This window comes from Ursus arctos, unplaced genomic scaffold (genome assembly GCF_023065955.2).
Source record: "Ursus arctos isolate Adak ecotype North America unplaced genomic scaffold, UrsArc2.0 scaffold_8, whole genome shotgun sequence".
Taxonomy (NCBI): domain Eukaryota; kingdom Metazoa; phylum Chordata; class Mammalia; order Carnivora; family Ursidae; genus Ursus; species Ursus arctos.
The window spans coordinates 67,168,163-67,185,206 of NW_026623100.1; the positions used below are offsets into that span (position 1 = coordinate 67,168,163).

The window sequence follows — 17,044 nt, forward strand, 5'->3', positions numbered from 1 at the left end:
TAACTAACTATAGTGCAGGTTACATTACGTGAAATGTTAAATACAGATGCAAACTGGCCTGGAAGCACAAGAAAGAGGCAGTCTGGGGGTAAGTGGGACAGGGATGGGAAAGTTTCCCTGTAGCAGGGTCACGTGAGCTGTACCTTGAAGGGTTAGTAAGATGGCCCTGTGTGGAGAAGAGGACATGGGCAGTGTGTACCACGTGTACAGCATGTCATGGGGACTGAGCCTGGGCTGGGGTAGCTAACGGGCAGGCTACCTGGTCAAAGGTGAGGCTGCAAATGTAGGCCATGGGTGGATTATGGAGACTCCGGAGCCCTGTGCTGCTAAGCTAAGACGTTATTCTGCAAATAGCAGAAGCCACTAAAACTTTCTGTTAGGGAAGGAACATAATAAAAAATGTTCCAGCTGGCTTGAGCTGTTCAAGAGAAATATAATGTAAGTGATAAATGCAGCCCATATGTAATTTAAAATTTTTCCAAAAGCCACATTTTAAAAAGTAAAACATGGAATTAATTTGAATAATTTTTTTTACTTTTAACTAAAATATTGCCATTTTAATATGCAGTCAGCATAAGAATTATTAATGCATTATTTTATGTTCTGGTTTTGTACTAGGTCGTTGAAATCTGGTGTGTGTTTTACACTTCGAGCACCTCTCTGCTCGGACTGGCCACAGTTCAGATGCTCAGTAGGCACGTGTTGCTAACGGCTCAGATGTTGGACAGTGTGGGTGGGAAGGACCGCAAGGGGCCAAAAGCAGAGGGTTGGCTAAGGATGCCAGCTTCAGGAAGAAACAGGATCCCCCATCCCCTGACACAGGAAGGAAGTACAGGGGTGTGAGCAGGGAGATGAAGGGCAGAAGTAAAAGGGCTACCATGTCTTTATTTCTTTGCTCTGACATCAGAGGTAAGAACTTCTGAAAGTGAGGGTCGGGGTCAAGTTGGAAACTTGAAGAGAATAAAAGTTTAAGAACCATTGTAATGAAATGCACAGGGCTACGTTAGAAGTGGAATATAAGGATGGTCCCCGCATTCATCCTGATAAAACTAATGTTGTGCATGTTCTAGCCGTAGAAATGATAAAACAGGGGCACTGGGGTGGCACAGTCGGTTGAGCATCTGACTCTTGGTTTCAACTCAGGTCATGATCTCGGGATCATGAGATCAAGCCCCACATCAGGCTTCTGCGCTCAGCACAGTCTGCTTGGGTTTCTCTCTCACTCTCTGCCCCTCCTCGCCCTCTAAAATAAATGAATTTTTTTTAAAATGATAAAATATCTGAGACTTTTCCTATTATTCCAAGGTACAGAACAGATAGGCTGATGCTTGTGGGTTTTACTGTAAATCGTTGTTTCCCAAAGTGTGATACCCATATCCCCATGGTACCCAATGTGATGGCACACAAAACAGTACCGAGGAGGACTTGTTGGTTGGTTGGTTTGTTGGTTGGTTGGTTGGTTTGTTTCTTAAGCAAGCTCCATGCCCAGTGTGGAGCCCAATGCAAGGCTTGAACTCATGACCCTGAGATCAAGACCTGAGCTGAGAGCAGATGCTTAAGAGTCAGATACTTAAACCGACTGAGCCACTCGGGTGCCCCATAGGGGGACTTGTTTTATTCTGATGGTTATGTGTGTATTTTAGTGAGTATTAGAAGAAACATAAACAGTACGTAAAACCCACGATTCCCTACATACTTAGCCAAACATGAGTAAATTTACAGAGGAGGATTATGTAAAGCACAGGTGGAATGTGGATGTAGCAGAACGTGAGTGGCTGAAATCTGTAAAACACAAGTGTAAGAGGTGGAGTGACCTTAGAAACTTAGAAACGGTTCTGAGGGCTTCCATCTGAGTCGGCTGGTGGCTCTGACCCGTGATCCCGGGTCGCATCACGATCAACATTTCCCCTCCGGCCTCCTCACTCCACACAACCTCGTCAGACAGGCGTCTGTATTAGCTTTACGGGGTCAGAACACTGGTCTTCCTGCGGCTGTCCCCTGCAGAACAGAATACAGTACGGTCCCCAGAAAAGCTGGCTAATTTCGAACATGACAGTGGCACCATGATGTCTTCTTGAAAGCGCCAAACACAACCTGCCTTATTCTATTTCTGTTTTACTGTGAGAAGAGTTTTTTTTTAAGCTGTGGGCACCATGTACAGAAAAGAGACCAGTTTTCTTCCTTAGAACTGTTAGCCCAAATCTATACAAAACATATAAAAACTCAAAGGCAAGCAGAAAGAGAAACCCCCTTGAAAAGCCTGGTCTGCTCCTTGCATTTTCTGCCTCTGTGGCTTTATGTGTTCCCAGTGCCAGACAAGCACGTCCCCGAGCGGTGCCTCCGTATCTGTCCCCACCCTGCCCCGTCGATGAGGGCTGGGCACGGTTACACCTCCACGCGCTGCCTTCCGTGGTTACCTCAGCCACGAGGCCCATCCACGCCTCACTCGGCTTCCTGTCTCCCTCGTGTGTAGCAGGTACCTACCTGCTTTTTCTTCTTGTCTGAGGTAGGGCTACCTGAGGTAGTCCCCTGTCACCGTGCATAAAGCAAGCCCTCAGCTATGTACCACGCAGTTCTGGAATTGTGTCACTTCACAGTCTGACATTCAGTTAGGCTCCCATGTGCTGACTGAGCTGAAGTGAATGCAGTGCCACTCACCCTGATGCCAGGCTGCTAGAGACTTCCCTCAAGGTCTTATGGTCGTGGTGTCCCAGAACCAGTTCTTTATTCTAGTGGGTTAAGGCAGTGGTCTTGTTGGGAACTGCTGGATCCCGGGGATTTCAGGTTTCCTAACCTTAACACTTAACTTTCAGAAATCTAGAGAAATGTTCCTCAAACATTTTTTAACAGTAAGAAATATAGTCTACATACCTAACAAAAAGTACTCACAGAACAATACTTACCAGTCCTGTGCACAAGATCGTTTGTATTTGTTTGTTTAATGCTAAGCCTGACCCACATTTTTATTTATTTACTTGAGAGAGAGAGAAGGGGAGGGGTAGAGGAAAAGAGAGACTCTCAAGCAGACTCCCCACTGAGGGCAGAGCCTGATGCAGGGCTGGATCTCATGACCCTGAGATCATGACCTGAGCTAAAATCCAGAGTCAGAGGTTCAACCAGCTGAGCCACCCAGGGGCCCCCAACCCACATTTGTTTTTAAGATTTTATTTATTTGAGAGAGAGCACAAGCAGGGGTTGGGGCAGAGGGAGGGGGAGAAGCAGACTCCCCACTGGGCAGGGAGCCCGATGTGGGGCTTCATCCCAAGACCCTGGGATCATGACCTGAGCCAAAGGCAGACGCTTGACCGACTGAGCCACCCAGGCACCCCCTTTTTTAAAAGGCATTATTAATTTATTTGAGAGAGAGAGCCTAACCCACATTTTTAAAAAAACTAAATTGACGTAAGGATCCACGGATGGCTTATGACCTGCACTTTGGCAAACACTGGCCTCAAGCATTTGATTGATTTAATCATTTCAGTATCTTTGAAAATGTCCTGAGGTGATGAGAACTGCATAGATTCTTCATAAGTTCGACACAGTTCTGATCTCTCTGAGGCCATTTCTAAAAATCTAATTCTGTCATTTATCTGGACAAGAAGTTAGGGCCACACTGAGATGTTATGGGCGTTGCTGCTTGCTGCTCCGAGTGGCGGCTGGTCAGGCCGGCTTCCCGCAGGTGCGCGCCGCTCTGGGGGACGCCGGGCACGGCTCGGGAAGCATGTGGCTTGTTCAAGGCACCGTTCATAAGCCCAGCACATCTGCTGATACATGTCTGTTTCCTACAAAGAAGACTAAAATACTCTTTTGGAACTGTGCCCCGTCTTCCCGCAGGGTGTGCTGATCTCCAGAGCCTGGACACCATGCAGCCGGTGGAGAGGAAGAGGCAGGGCTACATTCACGAGCTGATTCAGACTGAAGAGCGGTACGTGGACGATCTTCAGCTCGTCGTGGAGGTGAGGGCCGTGCCTGCAGGGCTGGGGGGCCTCGGTCTCTGAGTCCGGTGTCGCCCTCGATGTGTGCGTTCGCGAGCAGCGACAGGAGCTCCCATGCCCTCAAAACACTTTCTGTGCCCATGGGAGGGCACGTGAGGAACTCGGGTCAACTCCTTCCCCCAGATTAGCTCAGTCAGAGTGGAGAGAGCAAGAGATGTCTGCTGGATGTGAGAGAGGCCCATCCAGGAAGGACAAGGGTGGCGCGTCGGTGGGAAGGCACTAAAGCAATCTTTGTCTGCCTCACATTCTTGCCTGTGTTTACTGGGCTCTTCTGACACCGGACATCTTCATAAGCTCTGATATTTCCAAAAGGATTGTGAAACAGTGGGAGTGTTCATCTAACATGCGTATCAGTTTAGAAAACCAAATAGGACCATGTTGTCAAATATCTCCCAGTTGCGGTGTATTTACTGTTGGCGCCGATTCATGTTCCCAGTGACCTCTAAGCCAGCGACAGCCATTAGAGTAGCGCGTAAAATGGTTTGTGTTTGAACAAACAAAATAAGACTTGTCTCCATGGCTCCTAGTTCCCATGTCAAGGCCCTCAGATGAGAAGCCCAGTTAAATAAATAAGCCACCTGAAGGGAATACGTGTCGCCACGCAGGCCCAGCAGGTGCAGCGCAGGCCTGGCTGTGACCTCACTGGAGGCGTGGAGTGGAGGCTGCATCCTTCTTCATCTTCCCCCAGCAAGGCCTGTCCCCGATTCGTTCTCTACCCTCTGCGCAAGTGGGGGACCCCCAGAGCCGACACACTTGTTCTGCTCACAAGTGCGCTCCACCACATTTCACAGTTGATGCTGTCTCTCTTCCTGCAAGGCTGGGAGCACCTGACAGCAGGGTGTGTATCCTTCATCCTGCATCCCCAAAACTCAGTCTGGCCCTTTGCGGGCCTTCCCATCAGTACTGAATGAATTACGTGTGTTTATGTCTGCACCTCTCTGACCTGGAAAGATGGCCTAGAAGAAAAGCCCGTCTCACTATTAACCCCTCCACGTAGCAGCCCTGCTGCTGGTCAGATTACAGCGCTAAGAGGTCGTGAGTGGCCGTGGAAGCCCCTGTCTGACTCCCGCACAGAGGGTGAGCAGGGGGCGCGGGCCTCCCCACTCAGACCGGTCACTTAATCACGTGGGCCGTGGTTTTTCCCACTCTGCACACCTGTCCTTGCCTCAGGGGCAAGGGGTCATGTCAGGGTCAGGGCCTTCGGGTGAAAGCATGTTCATAGGCCAGGCGTTCTTATCGCCGTCCGCATGGAGGCTCCCAGAGGGCCCAGCCATCGTCGTCCTCTGCTGAGGCAGGTAAATGGAATGAATAAACAAAGTAACGTACAGTCATCAGCGGGTGAAAGAACAGACCAGCCGGTGCTTTCCCCTCCTTCAGGAGCCCCTCTGAGCAGATCCACCACCTGTCGCTCCCATCGGAGGATCCCGACATCTTCGCTTGGAGTTTGGAACTATGAAGGTTTAGAGATGCCAGTTCATAGCACTGTTATCTGCATTCTTTGAATCCGTGTTCAACACAACTCAGTAAATAAACATTAATTGAAGACCTACCATGTGCAAAAAGCACTGTGCTGGAGAACAGAGGTAAAAGAGCAAGGAGTTCACAGTCATGCGGAGAGACAGACAGACAGCTACAGAACAGTGAGGTGGGGGCCAGGAGAGGGCTGACCACCCCTGGCGCAAAGGAGAGTCAGGAGAGACCAGAAGGACAAGGACGAGTTTTCTATGCCCGGAAGAGGAAGTAGAAGTGGGAAGGCATGTGTCAGGTCCTGCCAGTAGTCCCATGTGGCTGGAGTGTCAAGTACTTGAGGGCCAGGCTGGTGAAGTTGGCAGGGTCAGATCACACCGGCGTGGTGAACCTCAAGAAGGAGTCTCTGTCTTATCACAGAGCCAACGAACAGTTTCAGTAGGCTGACGTGTTGTGTGTATCTCGGAAAGATCGCACGTGAGAAGGGTTGTCTCAGATAACTTCACAGTTTCCTTAAGGCCTTTAAAGTCATTCTCTAGGAATCCCAGTTGTTTAGTGGAAACCAGTTTAGAATCTAAAAGACTGGCATTTTCGTTCTGGCTCCTCCGTGTTCTAGGTTTGTGATCTTGAGCAAATCACTCTCTCAGCCTTTATGTCTTCATGAGTGCCCTGGGAATAATAATAGCTGAGGGGCGCCTGGGGGCTCAGTCAGTGAAGGGGCTGACTCTTGATTTTTGCTCAGGTCGTGGTCTTGGGGTCTTGAGATGGATCCCTGCCTCGGGCTCCATGCTCAGTGCGGAGTCTTCCTGGGATTCTCTCCCTCTGCTCCTTCCCCCACTTGCACTCACTCTCTCTCAAAAAATAAATAAATAAATCTTTTTAAAAAATAATACTAATAGCCAATTCGGCTTGACCTGCATCATCTATGAAGTTCATTCAGAACCCACCTACACCCGCACACACACACGCACACACACGCACACACACACGCACACACACACACGCACACACACGCACACGCACACACACGCACACACACGCACACACACAGACGTATGCAAATACATACATACCAGCTTTATAACCCGTCAGTGCTGTGGAATGTGGACCGAGGGGCTCACTTCGCCTCGATCAGCCAGCCTCTGAGATGCGCACCTGCTCGGGGGCCGTGTAAGTCATCACTTGTCCTATTGCTGAACCTCTCACAGACCGCTTCCAGGAGTCCGGGGTGCCCAGCCCTCAATTCTGCAGCTTTTACCGGGTGTGGGTACTTTGTGCACATGGTTTTGTTTAACCGGCTTCATCTCCCTAGGCTACTGGACTCAGTCCTTCTTAGAATTAGTCCTAATAAGGGGCTCCTGGCTGGCTCAGTCAGTGGAACATGTAAGTCTTGATCTCAGGGTTGTGAGTGCAAGTCCCATGTTGAGCATGGAGCCTACTTGAAAAAAAAAAAAAAAAGCCCTAATAAGAACTCAAATAGCAAATAGTGGGAAATTATGCAATTTAAAATTTAGCAATCAGGACCCCTGGGTAGCTCAGTCGGTTGGGCATCTGACTCTGGGTTTCAGCTCAGGTCGTGATCTCAGGGTTGTGGGATTGAGCCCTCTGTCAGGCTCCACGCTCAGTGGGGAGTCTACTTGAAATTCTGCCTCTCCTTCTCCCTGTGCCCCCCAACCCCCCACGCTTGCACTCTCCCTCAAATAAATAAAGTAAAATTAAATTTAGCAATCAACAGGGCGTTATATGTAAGTGATGAATCACTAAATTCTACTCCTGAAACCAATATTACACTATATGTTAACTAACTAGAATTTAAATAAAAACTGGGGGGAAAATTTAGCAATGATAAGTAGCTTATTTAAAACCATCATGATCATATTAGTTTCAGTATTTGAAGATATTGTTGGATTTAGACCACATAGCCTGTGTATTCACACCTAAGCTAACATCTCTTTTGTGTCTTGAATTTAGGTTTTTCAGAAACGGATGGTGGAGTCAGGCTTCCTCACTGAAGGAGAAATGGCTTTGATCTTTGTAAACTGGAAAGAGCTCATCATGTCTAACACGAAGCTACTGAAGTGAGTTGTGAGCAGTACCTGCCCCTGCAGTGGGCAGACACCCCCAGCCCCCAGGACTAGCACTTTCCCACGTAGCTCCCTACAGGGCACTTCAGCAAAGGAACTTTCAACCATTCTCTGCTCCCTCAAGCTTTTTATTTTGTTGTCATTTTATGAAATGCCCTATAACTGTAAAATACATAATTATTGAAATCGAGAAATATAACAAAGAAAATACTTCAACCAAATGAAGAAAAATTAAATCATAAAATAAACAGTATATTAACACAGGATTTCGAAATATACTTGACTGCACTGGGTAGAGTAGGAGAGAAGCTGTAGCTCATGCCCCAGACATACTGGCTGGTCCGGCAGTCTCCTAAGTCCTTGGGTGAAATTCCATTCCTTGGGGTGATTTCCCATCCCCCAGGCCTGTGAGGAGAGACTCCTGGTTGGGGGGCGGGGGCAGGGAATCAGCACACCCGGCCATTGCCATGTCTCTGCCCTCCTTGGGGCACAGCAGCTCTCCTGAGGACAGTGCTCCTCTCTACCTCCACACCTGGCCTCTGTGGGCTCCTGCTCCCTTTTTCCCCTACAGAGTGTAGAAAATTCCTTTCTTCTTGGATCAGCTGAGAACAAGATAGAATTTTTCTAAAGGAACTTTTCTAAGAAACAAAGATGAATCCAAAACAATTCCAAGGACCTAGAAATACCCAAGTGTACAGACTTCATTTTCTTACTGTTTGCTAACATTTCACCCAGGTTGGCTTGGCCAGCAGAACGTAGGCCCCAGCTGCCTCCTCCTCCTGACTCTCCCCTCGCAGTGCCAGGTTTTTAGGGAACTCACTGGTTCTCGTTACCTTTAATCTCCCGTGATACTCACATCCTTTATTTACTACCGACATTCACTAGAAACAGACCGTGAGAGTATGTCGGTTGCAGGGCCTTGCGGGTACGGAAGAAGACTGGAGGAGAGAAGATGCCCGTGCAGATGATTGGGGACATCCTGGCCGCCGAGCTGTCCCACATGCAGGCCTACATCCGGTTCTGTAGCTGTCAGCTTAATGGAGCAGCTCTGTTACAGCAGAAGACAGATGAAGACACGGATTTCAAGGACTTTTTAAAGGTAACTCCATTCTGGGATCATGGGCAGGCCAGCCCTGTTCCGAGCCTGGAGGCAGAGACTGGCTGCCCCGTCAGGAGGCTCAGCATGGGGAGGGGTACCCCCTGCTTTCCAAAGGAAACACCAGGATGGCAAATAATTGTCTGAGTGTCTGAGGTACCGTGCATATCCAATTGACTTTTCTTGGCACTGGGACCATGATTTTGCCCACCTATTAGTAGATTATTATTTAAGCCTATTAAATCAGCTACTCGATACTCCAAAAATATCCAGAATGTCACTTTATTAAATTTGTAAATTATATATATCTTATTCCAGAATGAGTATAAAATAGCTTACTCAAATATACAAATAGCAACAAGATAAATAAAATGTTGTCAGTGGATGAATATAGTGGGACAAAAGGAAATGAGAGGAGAGGGGCAACACTGGGACTCAGGATGCTACATAAATGCACATGTGTGACTCTGTGCATGTGCTCCACGTGCACCCCAGTGTCCTCAAAGTGTCCAGAAACCAATGAGAAGAGGACACAGTCGGCCCCGTGAGGCCGTGGTCGTAAATGAAAAACAAACCCTTGGTGGGAAGTAACGCTAGAAGGACACTCGGAGAGCAGTCCGTGTAACACAGTGAGTCAGCGGCAGCCTTCTGGTGACACGGCAGTGAGCTCACTGATGTTCAGCCGTAGAAACTCTTACCACACGTTAAAGTGGCGAGAGAAATGAAAGTCACATCTGTTTTCTTGCTTTTTTACATGTCTCCTTGGGTTTTTTTGGTTTCTGAAATACTGCATATTGGGATCTATTGCAGCCACAGTGCCTTAAGGGAGAATGCATAATTTTAATGTCTTCATTATCAAAAAAGAATGGGAAAAATAATTAAGCACAGAATATAATATATTTAGGCAGAGGATAAAAATTCTAACAGAAAAATGGGATAAGCAACAAAGGTAAAAGCACAGGGTCGCCTGGGTGGCTCATTTAGTTAAGCGTCTGCTTTCGGCTCAGGTCATGATCTCAGCTCAGGTCATGATCTCGGGGTCCTGGGATCGAGCCCCACATCAGGCTCCCCGCGCTCACCAGGGAGTCTGCTTCTCTCTCTCTCTCTGCCCCTCCTCAGTGCTCGGTATCTCTCTCTCAAATAAAATCTTAAAAAAAAAAAAGAAAGAAACCTACCTAATTCACTGTATAAGGCAAAAGTGTTCCTGACCCCAAAGCCTGTATTCGTATTTGTATTTAATTACAATGAAAAAAGAGTTATAACCCCAATATCTCTTGTAAATATAGTTGTTAAAATCTTAATTAAAATATCAGTGAATAAAATTCAGCCTTACATGAAAAGAAAAGTCTATCATAACCATAGGCTCATCCCAGGAGGCAACATAGTATCACCTTAGAATAAGACAGCTCCAGAGCCAGACTGCGGGCTGTGTGACCAGGGCCAGCTACTTGACATTTGGTGCTTCAGTCCCCGGGGCATAACCCAGAGAGAGTCGGGTACTACTTTGAAAGTACTTTTTAGCACAGAGACCAGCACATAATAAGCATTCAATAAATGTTAATTATATTTACCTTCCTTATGATGATCTCAGGGATGCAAAAATGATTTGATATAAGTAAGGCCCTGAGGACTGACTCTTCAGTTGGCAGTAATGGGGGGGGGGAGCACAGACTTGCTTAGAAATGAACTAGAAGAAACATACAAGGGAAACAAGATCACAGACACAAACGGTGGTCAGAATAAGTAGATAAATGTGGGATTGTGAGAGCATGCATATGTTTTTAAATAATGAATAGAATTAAAAATAGGATATTTAGGGGTGCCTGGTTGGCTCAATTGGTAGAGCATGTGACTCTTGATTTTGGGGTTGTGGGTGCAGGCCCCACATTGGGTATAAAGACTATTTAAAAATCTTCGAAAAAAATTGGACGTTTACCTTCTAAAGCATAAGTAAAAGATTTTTTAAATTTTCCAAATAGTAATAACAATAGCAATGTAAATAGGGTATCAGTGCCATCACAGCCGTAACAATAGTAAGAATAAATAAAAAGTTTATAGTCTCATAGTGAAGGGCATTGTGTCGATTACGTTACATTAAAAACAAAATCTAGCAATAAGCTTTGTTCTAAATGTAACTATTTTCTTAACAGTTTATTTATTGATTGATTGATTTGAGATAGAGAGGAAGAGTGAGAGAGAGGGAGAGAGACAGAGCACGCATTGGGGTGGGGGACTGAGGGAGAGGGAGAAGCAGGCTCTCCACCGAGCAGGGAGCCCAATGCCGGGCTCCATCCCAGGACCCTGTGATCATGACCTGAGCCCAAGGCAGCCGCTTAACCAACTGAGCCACCCAGGCACCCCTAAATGTAACTTTTTAAAAGGTCTCAGAAAATACAGAAATAAAAAGCATGAAGGTGCTTGTTATAGCAACACATATAGATATATCCAAAAACAAACGGAGGGAGCAGTTTAAATATACCATGGTGGGAAACAGTTAGGTAAATTATAGTAAACGTGCTTTTCAGTCATTACAAATGGTCATCAAAAACCAAACAAACAAGGTAATCCAAGAAAACTAGCTACTTTATTCGGGTACTGTATTAATAATAGGAGTAGAAGCAAATTAAGTTGTGGTCCTTAGTCTCCTGGAGCTAACAGTCTGCAGGGTCATGGAGACACCTCAGACGTGATCCCTCTACCTGTCTTACCCAGTCCAGAGGTGGTGTTACAGTAAAGACGGCCATGGGTTATTGTGGGGGCTCGAGAAGGATCACTGAAAAGGAGGGAAGGCATCAAGGAAGGGGAGAGGCTGGCCAAGAGGAGGCATAATGTGAGTCTTCAGAAATGAGTATGAATTAGCCAAGGGAAGAGAGAGCAGAAGGAACAGTAGCCAAGGCTAATGCACTCATTACCTGGCACATCATAGGTGCTCAATAAATGGTAGTGATTGTTTCTAATAAAGCAGAGACGATGGGCAGGCAGAGGCAGGGAAAACCAAGAGCGATTTAGAAGATGGACTGGTGTGGAAGGTGACTCCCAGGCGTGTGGAGAGAAGGTGGGTGGGTGCAGAATGATGCTACCAACTCAGGGATGGAGTTGAAGAGAAGGCTTTCATGAAGGAAGATGAAGACTTTGGGGTAGACTGAGGCACTGAGGTGCCTGCAGGAGATCCAGGTCGGGGGAGAGTGACGCGGCAAGTAGCGAGCTCCAGAGAGGGTCTGGGTGACGCTCCAGGCCTCAGCTGCACGGGGTCTCGGGCAGCACCTACAGTTAAGGGCAGGTAGAGGAAAAGAAAAAAGCGAGGATTGGGAAGGAGCCGACTGGGAAGATAGCTGTCAGTGGTTCTGGAAGCAAAGGAGGGAGTGATGGCACGGGCACAAATCCACGTGAGAAAGGAAGAGCTGAGAAGCATCTGCTGGGTTGACCACATGAGGGGAGACACTCCTGCTGTTAATCTGATCCGTGTCATTTTGAATCCTGACTTTTCAAGAGAAATTAGAAATCTAAAAGGTGGTCAGCGTCAGGAGTACAGTCAGTGTTTCCTTTGTTTCCCTGGAAGCTATGATCTCCTCATGAGCCTCTAATTCCTCGCAGAAACTGGCATCTGACCCTCGCTGTAAAGGAATGCCCCTTTCCAGCTTCCTGCTGAAGCCCATGCAGAGGATCACCCGCTACCCTCTCCTCATCAGAAGTGTGAGTGCGCCGGCCGGGACAGGGTGGCAGGACCGCTGAGGGCCACAGAGGCCCTGCTTGGGGAGCCTGTGAGAGTGCCAGCCACCCCGCCCCATGGACTGAGCCAGGCGCCATGTGTGTGCGCGTGCACGTGAATCCAGATCAGGCAAATAAAAGTCACCCTGTGTCTCAGACGTCTCAGGAGTCCCCGCCTCAGCACCTCCTAACCAGAGCGCATCACCCTCCCCTCGCCATACCCCACTTCAGCTTGCTAACTCAACGGTCCTAAAATTCCATCCATCTTTTAGCATCAACTGTGTGGGCCTCTTGCGCCAATATGCCTTGTAAGGAGAAGGCGTGCTTTACAAAGCGTTTTTCCACAAGTTATCATGGATACAATTTTAATCACCTTACAAAGGAAAACAGCAAAAATAATATAAGACTGTTACTTTCATTGATTATCCTTTGACCACTGGTGTCTAAGCCATGTTAACTCAGTATGGACCTTATGTTACAGTTATGATACCAAACTGACCCATTCCAAAGTCCCTTACCTGAAATATTTTGAGCCAGATGTTTCAGAATTCAGAATGTAATTCAAATACGGTATACTGTCGGGCATCGCAACAAAGCCTGGACATCACCTTTAACCAAACACAGTAATACCCCTATAGTGAAATACATGAATAATCACTTTTAAGTAGAATAAATAAGTATCTCTCTTCAGTTTAGGTCAGGTTTGCCACCCAGTGAATATCGAAAAACGCTCTACTTTCAGGGCTTTGTCCCATTTTGGAATGTAAACAAAGGACTGTGGCCCCAGTGTGACCAGAATCCAGTCAGGAGCCATCCGCTGATGGGGCCCCTAGTTTCCAGAGGGGCCCCACCGGTAAATGCCAGCTTCTGTTCTTTTGAATTTGTAACATTAGTTTGAAGTCACTTCAGAATGAACTGAATGTGTTTTCTTACAAGCTGATGACATGGTTTTATCGTATTTTTCCTGTAGCAGAGGATTCATGCTTTCTTCAGATTTTTAAAAAAGATCAGTGACCCCCAAAATGTTATAAGCCATTGCTACTCAGCAAGTTCCCACACTTACGAGAGCTGCAGCCCGTTCTACTGGTGGGTTAAATGCACATGGCTTAAATGATGGCGGCAGGAGGAGGGAGGGAGGCACCCTTTCACACAGGTGCGATTACCAAGACCCTGCCAGAGAGCCACCAGGCACCCACACGTTTCAGGGCACTTGACCCAGGTAGCACCTGGCACACCCTCTTGTCACTGAGTCTCCTGTCTCCCCAAGAACTCTGGAGCTGTGAGCTCCTCGAGGGCAAACAGTTATCTTACTGTTGTCTAGCCAGTGCCCAGCACCCGGCACATACAGCAGCCAGCAGGACGTCTGGGCGGGTGGGTGACACTGCTTCCCAGATGACGCAGCCCACTGTTTTCCAGATTCTGGAGAACACGCTGGAGAATCACGTAGACCATTCCTCCTTAAAGCTGGCTCTTGAGCGGGCAGAGGAGCTTTGTTCCCAAGTTAACGAAGGAGTTCGGGAAAAAGAAAATTCAGACCGACTGGAGTGGATCCAGGCGCACGTTCAGTGTGAAGGTCTTGCAGAGGTGAGGCCCGTGGTGCTGAGCTGGGTGCCACTCGGCGGGCTCCGGTGGGGAGCTGGGTTCAGGCCTTCCCCTGCTGCGAACAGTCTATGCCTCAGGCCAGCCCTTGTGGACTCAACCATCTTGCCCCTTCTTGGGGTGTCATTTTCCTTTCTTATAAAGAGGAATTTGATATTTTTCTGAATTCAGTTCTCTGAATTCAGCTGGTAAGATCCATAGTCTGTGGATATAAGTAAGCATTTTCACATGCCAGTTTGAACTCTGAAGAAAAATAAACGCAAGGATCTTCTGTGTCAGGGTGAATGATTACAGCCACATTCCCAACTAGAAGATTCTGCCACAGCACACTCAGGTGCAGGGCACTGGCCTGTCGACGGGCACGGGGATGGTTTGTGCTGGGACTTACAAAGCGACAATTTCTCTTTAAGCAACTTATTTTCAACTCCCTCACCAACTGCCTGGGGCCCCGGAAGCTTCTGCACAGCGGGAAATTATACAAGACCAAGAGCAATAAGGAGCTACATGGATTCCTCTTCAACGACTTTCTGCTCCTGACCTACATGGTCAAGCAGTTTGCTGTTTCCTCAGGCTCTGAGAAGCTTTTCAGCTCTAAGTCCAATGCCCAGTTCAAAATGTATAAAACGGTAAGTGTCACGTTCCTGGCTGTGGCATCAGGAGTGTAACGAGGTGTTTCCTTCACCTCGAGGACCTCCTTCCCCACCTGAGCCTTCCTTGTCCTCGTGGGACTCTCTTCACCTGTCTCCAGATGGGTCACTCCTCCTCCGTCATGTCCCAGGGAGGAAGTCCCAGTGTGGCTGGGCCCTCACTGCCCTCTGGCAACTGACAGCTGGATTCCAGCTGTGGATTCTGGCCTCCTCCCTGGCAAACATGACGTCTGATCCCAGCTCCGTCCACATTCAGCATCAGGTCTCTGTAAAACTGGTGGCTGAAGCAGGGTGCTCATGTAGGTCTGTGGAGGAGAGACCCTGTCCCGTGAGCAGTTATGGACACTCAGAGCTCCTGTCCCCAGTTCAGGAACCACTGATCTGCCCAAGATGTTTTCTTCTACAAAGTGGACACAGTCTCTTTTTCCCTAAGTAAAAGACTCGAGAAGCTTGACCCTTCTCTGCTTCTCAACAAGGCTCTTCAGAACAGAGCTCTCCCGAGATGTAGGCGGGTGGAGGGTTCTGGCCCATCTCACAGCCTGTGTTTTGGCCCTCTTTCAGCCCATTTTCCTGAATGAAGTCTTGGTGAAACTGCCCACAGACCCTTCCAGTGATGAGCCTGTCTTCCACATTTCTCACATTGACCGGGTCTACACCCTCCGAACAGACAACATTAACGAGAGGTAAGTCCTGACCACGTGTGACCTGCCTTGAAGCCTGGACGGCTCCCTCCCGTAAACCACCTCCAGACCATGCTCCAGTCCTACTCATTCTGCACCCTGGGCTCTCCTAACTAGTCCCATGCACCCCAGCCCCACTGGTCAGCCTCGGTGTGGACATGCCAGGTTACTGCGATCACCTCAACATGTGTCCCTGCCTCCTCCAGTCTCCTCAGGATCTTCCAAAATGGGAGATCCAGCACCTTGCTTCCCACTAAAATCCCTCATGCGGCGGTCCAGGCTCCTTCACCTGGTCTCCGAGGCTCTGTGTGTATCTCAGCCCCAGCCCCATCCCTGCACCCCCAGGACCTGTACTCCAGCCAGAATGCCTGCCCTCCTCGCGTGGAGCGCCACGCTCCTGCTCTCTGCCTGGCCAGCCGGGCGTCCTCTGCAGCGGAGCTCAGCGCCTCCGTGATGGCACACTGGGGCACGCCTCCTCTGGGCACTTGCGTCTTTGTCTGATTTCAGGTCAAATGTTCCTCTGTCGTGCCCAGTTGCCACTGATGGGGTGCACTGCATCTTCTCCTTCTGGGTGCCAGCACTGTGCCAGTGCCTGGTGTTTTACAAGCAGTCAGTAACTGTCTAGAAATTCCTAGCTTGATCTTAATGAGCTAACAAGTCTTTCAGTTGAACTAATATTAGGTCTGTGATTGGAAATTTGTCAAAGCCAAGGTTAGCACAGGAGTGAAGAATACGTGCAGAGCTTTGGAACTCCTGGTTGAGCTGGGGAGGTGTGTGGGAGAGCCGTCCCATGGCTGTGTTCTACTTCTCCAGGACTGCCTGGGTCCAGAAGATCAAAGCGGCGTCCGAGCAGTACATCGACACGGAAAAGAAGAAACGGGAAAAAGCTTATCAAGGTAGTTGGTGGTGCCCTGGAGGGTTGGAAGCAGCTGCCAGGGGATCCTGGGGAGGGGGAGGACACAAGCTGTGCTCCTGCAGTGAGGGGGCTAAACAGGGACAGCCTGAAAGACCAGACTTGCTAAGGGATCAGACAGCAGAACCCGCTTGGCTGCTGCTGCCCTCGGGCCTCCCTGAACCCCTACCCACTACACAGATGGGGGGCATCCAGTGCCAGCCCTGGGACCTCCCTTCTGTGGCAAAGAAAGAGGGTCCTTAGCACAACCAAGTCCACTTCTGCTTGGTCCATTTTGCTTCACCCAGTTCCACTTCTATGGCCTGTTTGCCTTCAGCTCTGCTCCTCCTCTCCCACCCAGGCCCCTGCCCCAGCCCTCCTCCACATCCACCCATCCTCCCTCCCTCGACACCGACACCGGGGCCTGGATCTCAAGGCTCTCCTCCCCCTCACCTGCCTTTCACCCCACTTGCTGTCCCCATCCTGTGCAGATGGCTCCCTCCCTTGACACTATTGACCTAACCCACAGCTCCACTCACTCTCCCTCCTGAGCCCCCTGCACCCAGTAGCAGAAGTCAAGGCTCCTCCTCCCATTGTACCTGGAGCTCCACCCTGGCCTAAGCCTCTCTGTCCCTCCGCTCTCTCAATTTCACGAAAGTCATGCTGGGCTGCTTCCCTGAGCCCACACTCCAGAAACACCTCACCTTCTCCCGGCCACCTGCTGGGCTTCGCCCCTTGGCATCCCCTGGGAAGTTCTGCGGGTGGCAGTGTTGTCCTTGCCATCAGACTGGAAGCATGCTCTCAGCCCTCATGCTCCTCTGCTCAGAGGCCGAGTCGCACACTTTCTATCCTTCTCTTCCCTGGTCCTGGTCTTTT

At 48.8% G+C, this 17,044-nt stretch overlaps 1 protein-coding gene across 16 annotated transcripts in view; it reads left to right on the forward strand.

The window, feature by feature from the left end:
* ITSN2 (intersectin 2) overlaps positions 1-17,044 on the forward strand; it is a 139,120-nt gene that overhangs the window by 118,464 nt on the left and 3,612 nt on the right. For all 16 annotated transcript variants that reach the window (XM_048222839.2, XM_048222840.2, XM_048222831.2 and 13 more), the window contains 8 exons: positions 3,835-3,956; positions 7,434-7,540; positions 8,462-8,645; positions 12,237-12,335; positions 13,767-13,934; positions 14,360-14,575; positions 15,158-15,279; positions 16,090-16,172. In XM_048222839.2, coding sequence (XP_048078796.1) covers positions 3,835-3,956; positions 7,434-7,540; positions 8,462-8,645; positions 12,237-12,335; positions 13,767-13,934; positions 14,360-14,575; positions 15,158-15,279; positions 16,090-16,172 — 1,101 coding nt within the window. The remainder of the gene's footprint in view (positions 1-3,834; positions 3,957-7,433; positions 7,541-8,461; positions 8,646-12,236; positions 12,336-13,766; positions 13,935-14,359; positions 14,576-15,157; positions 15,280-16,089; positions 16,173-17,044) is intronic.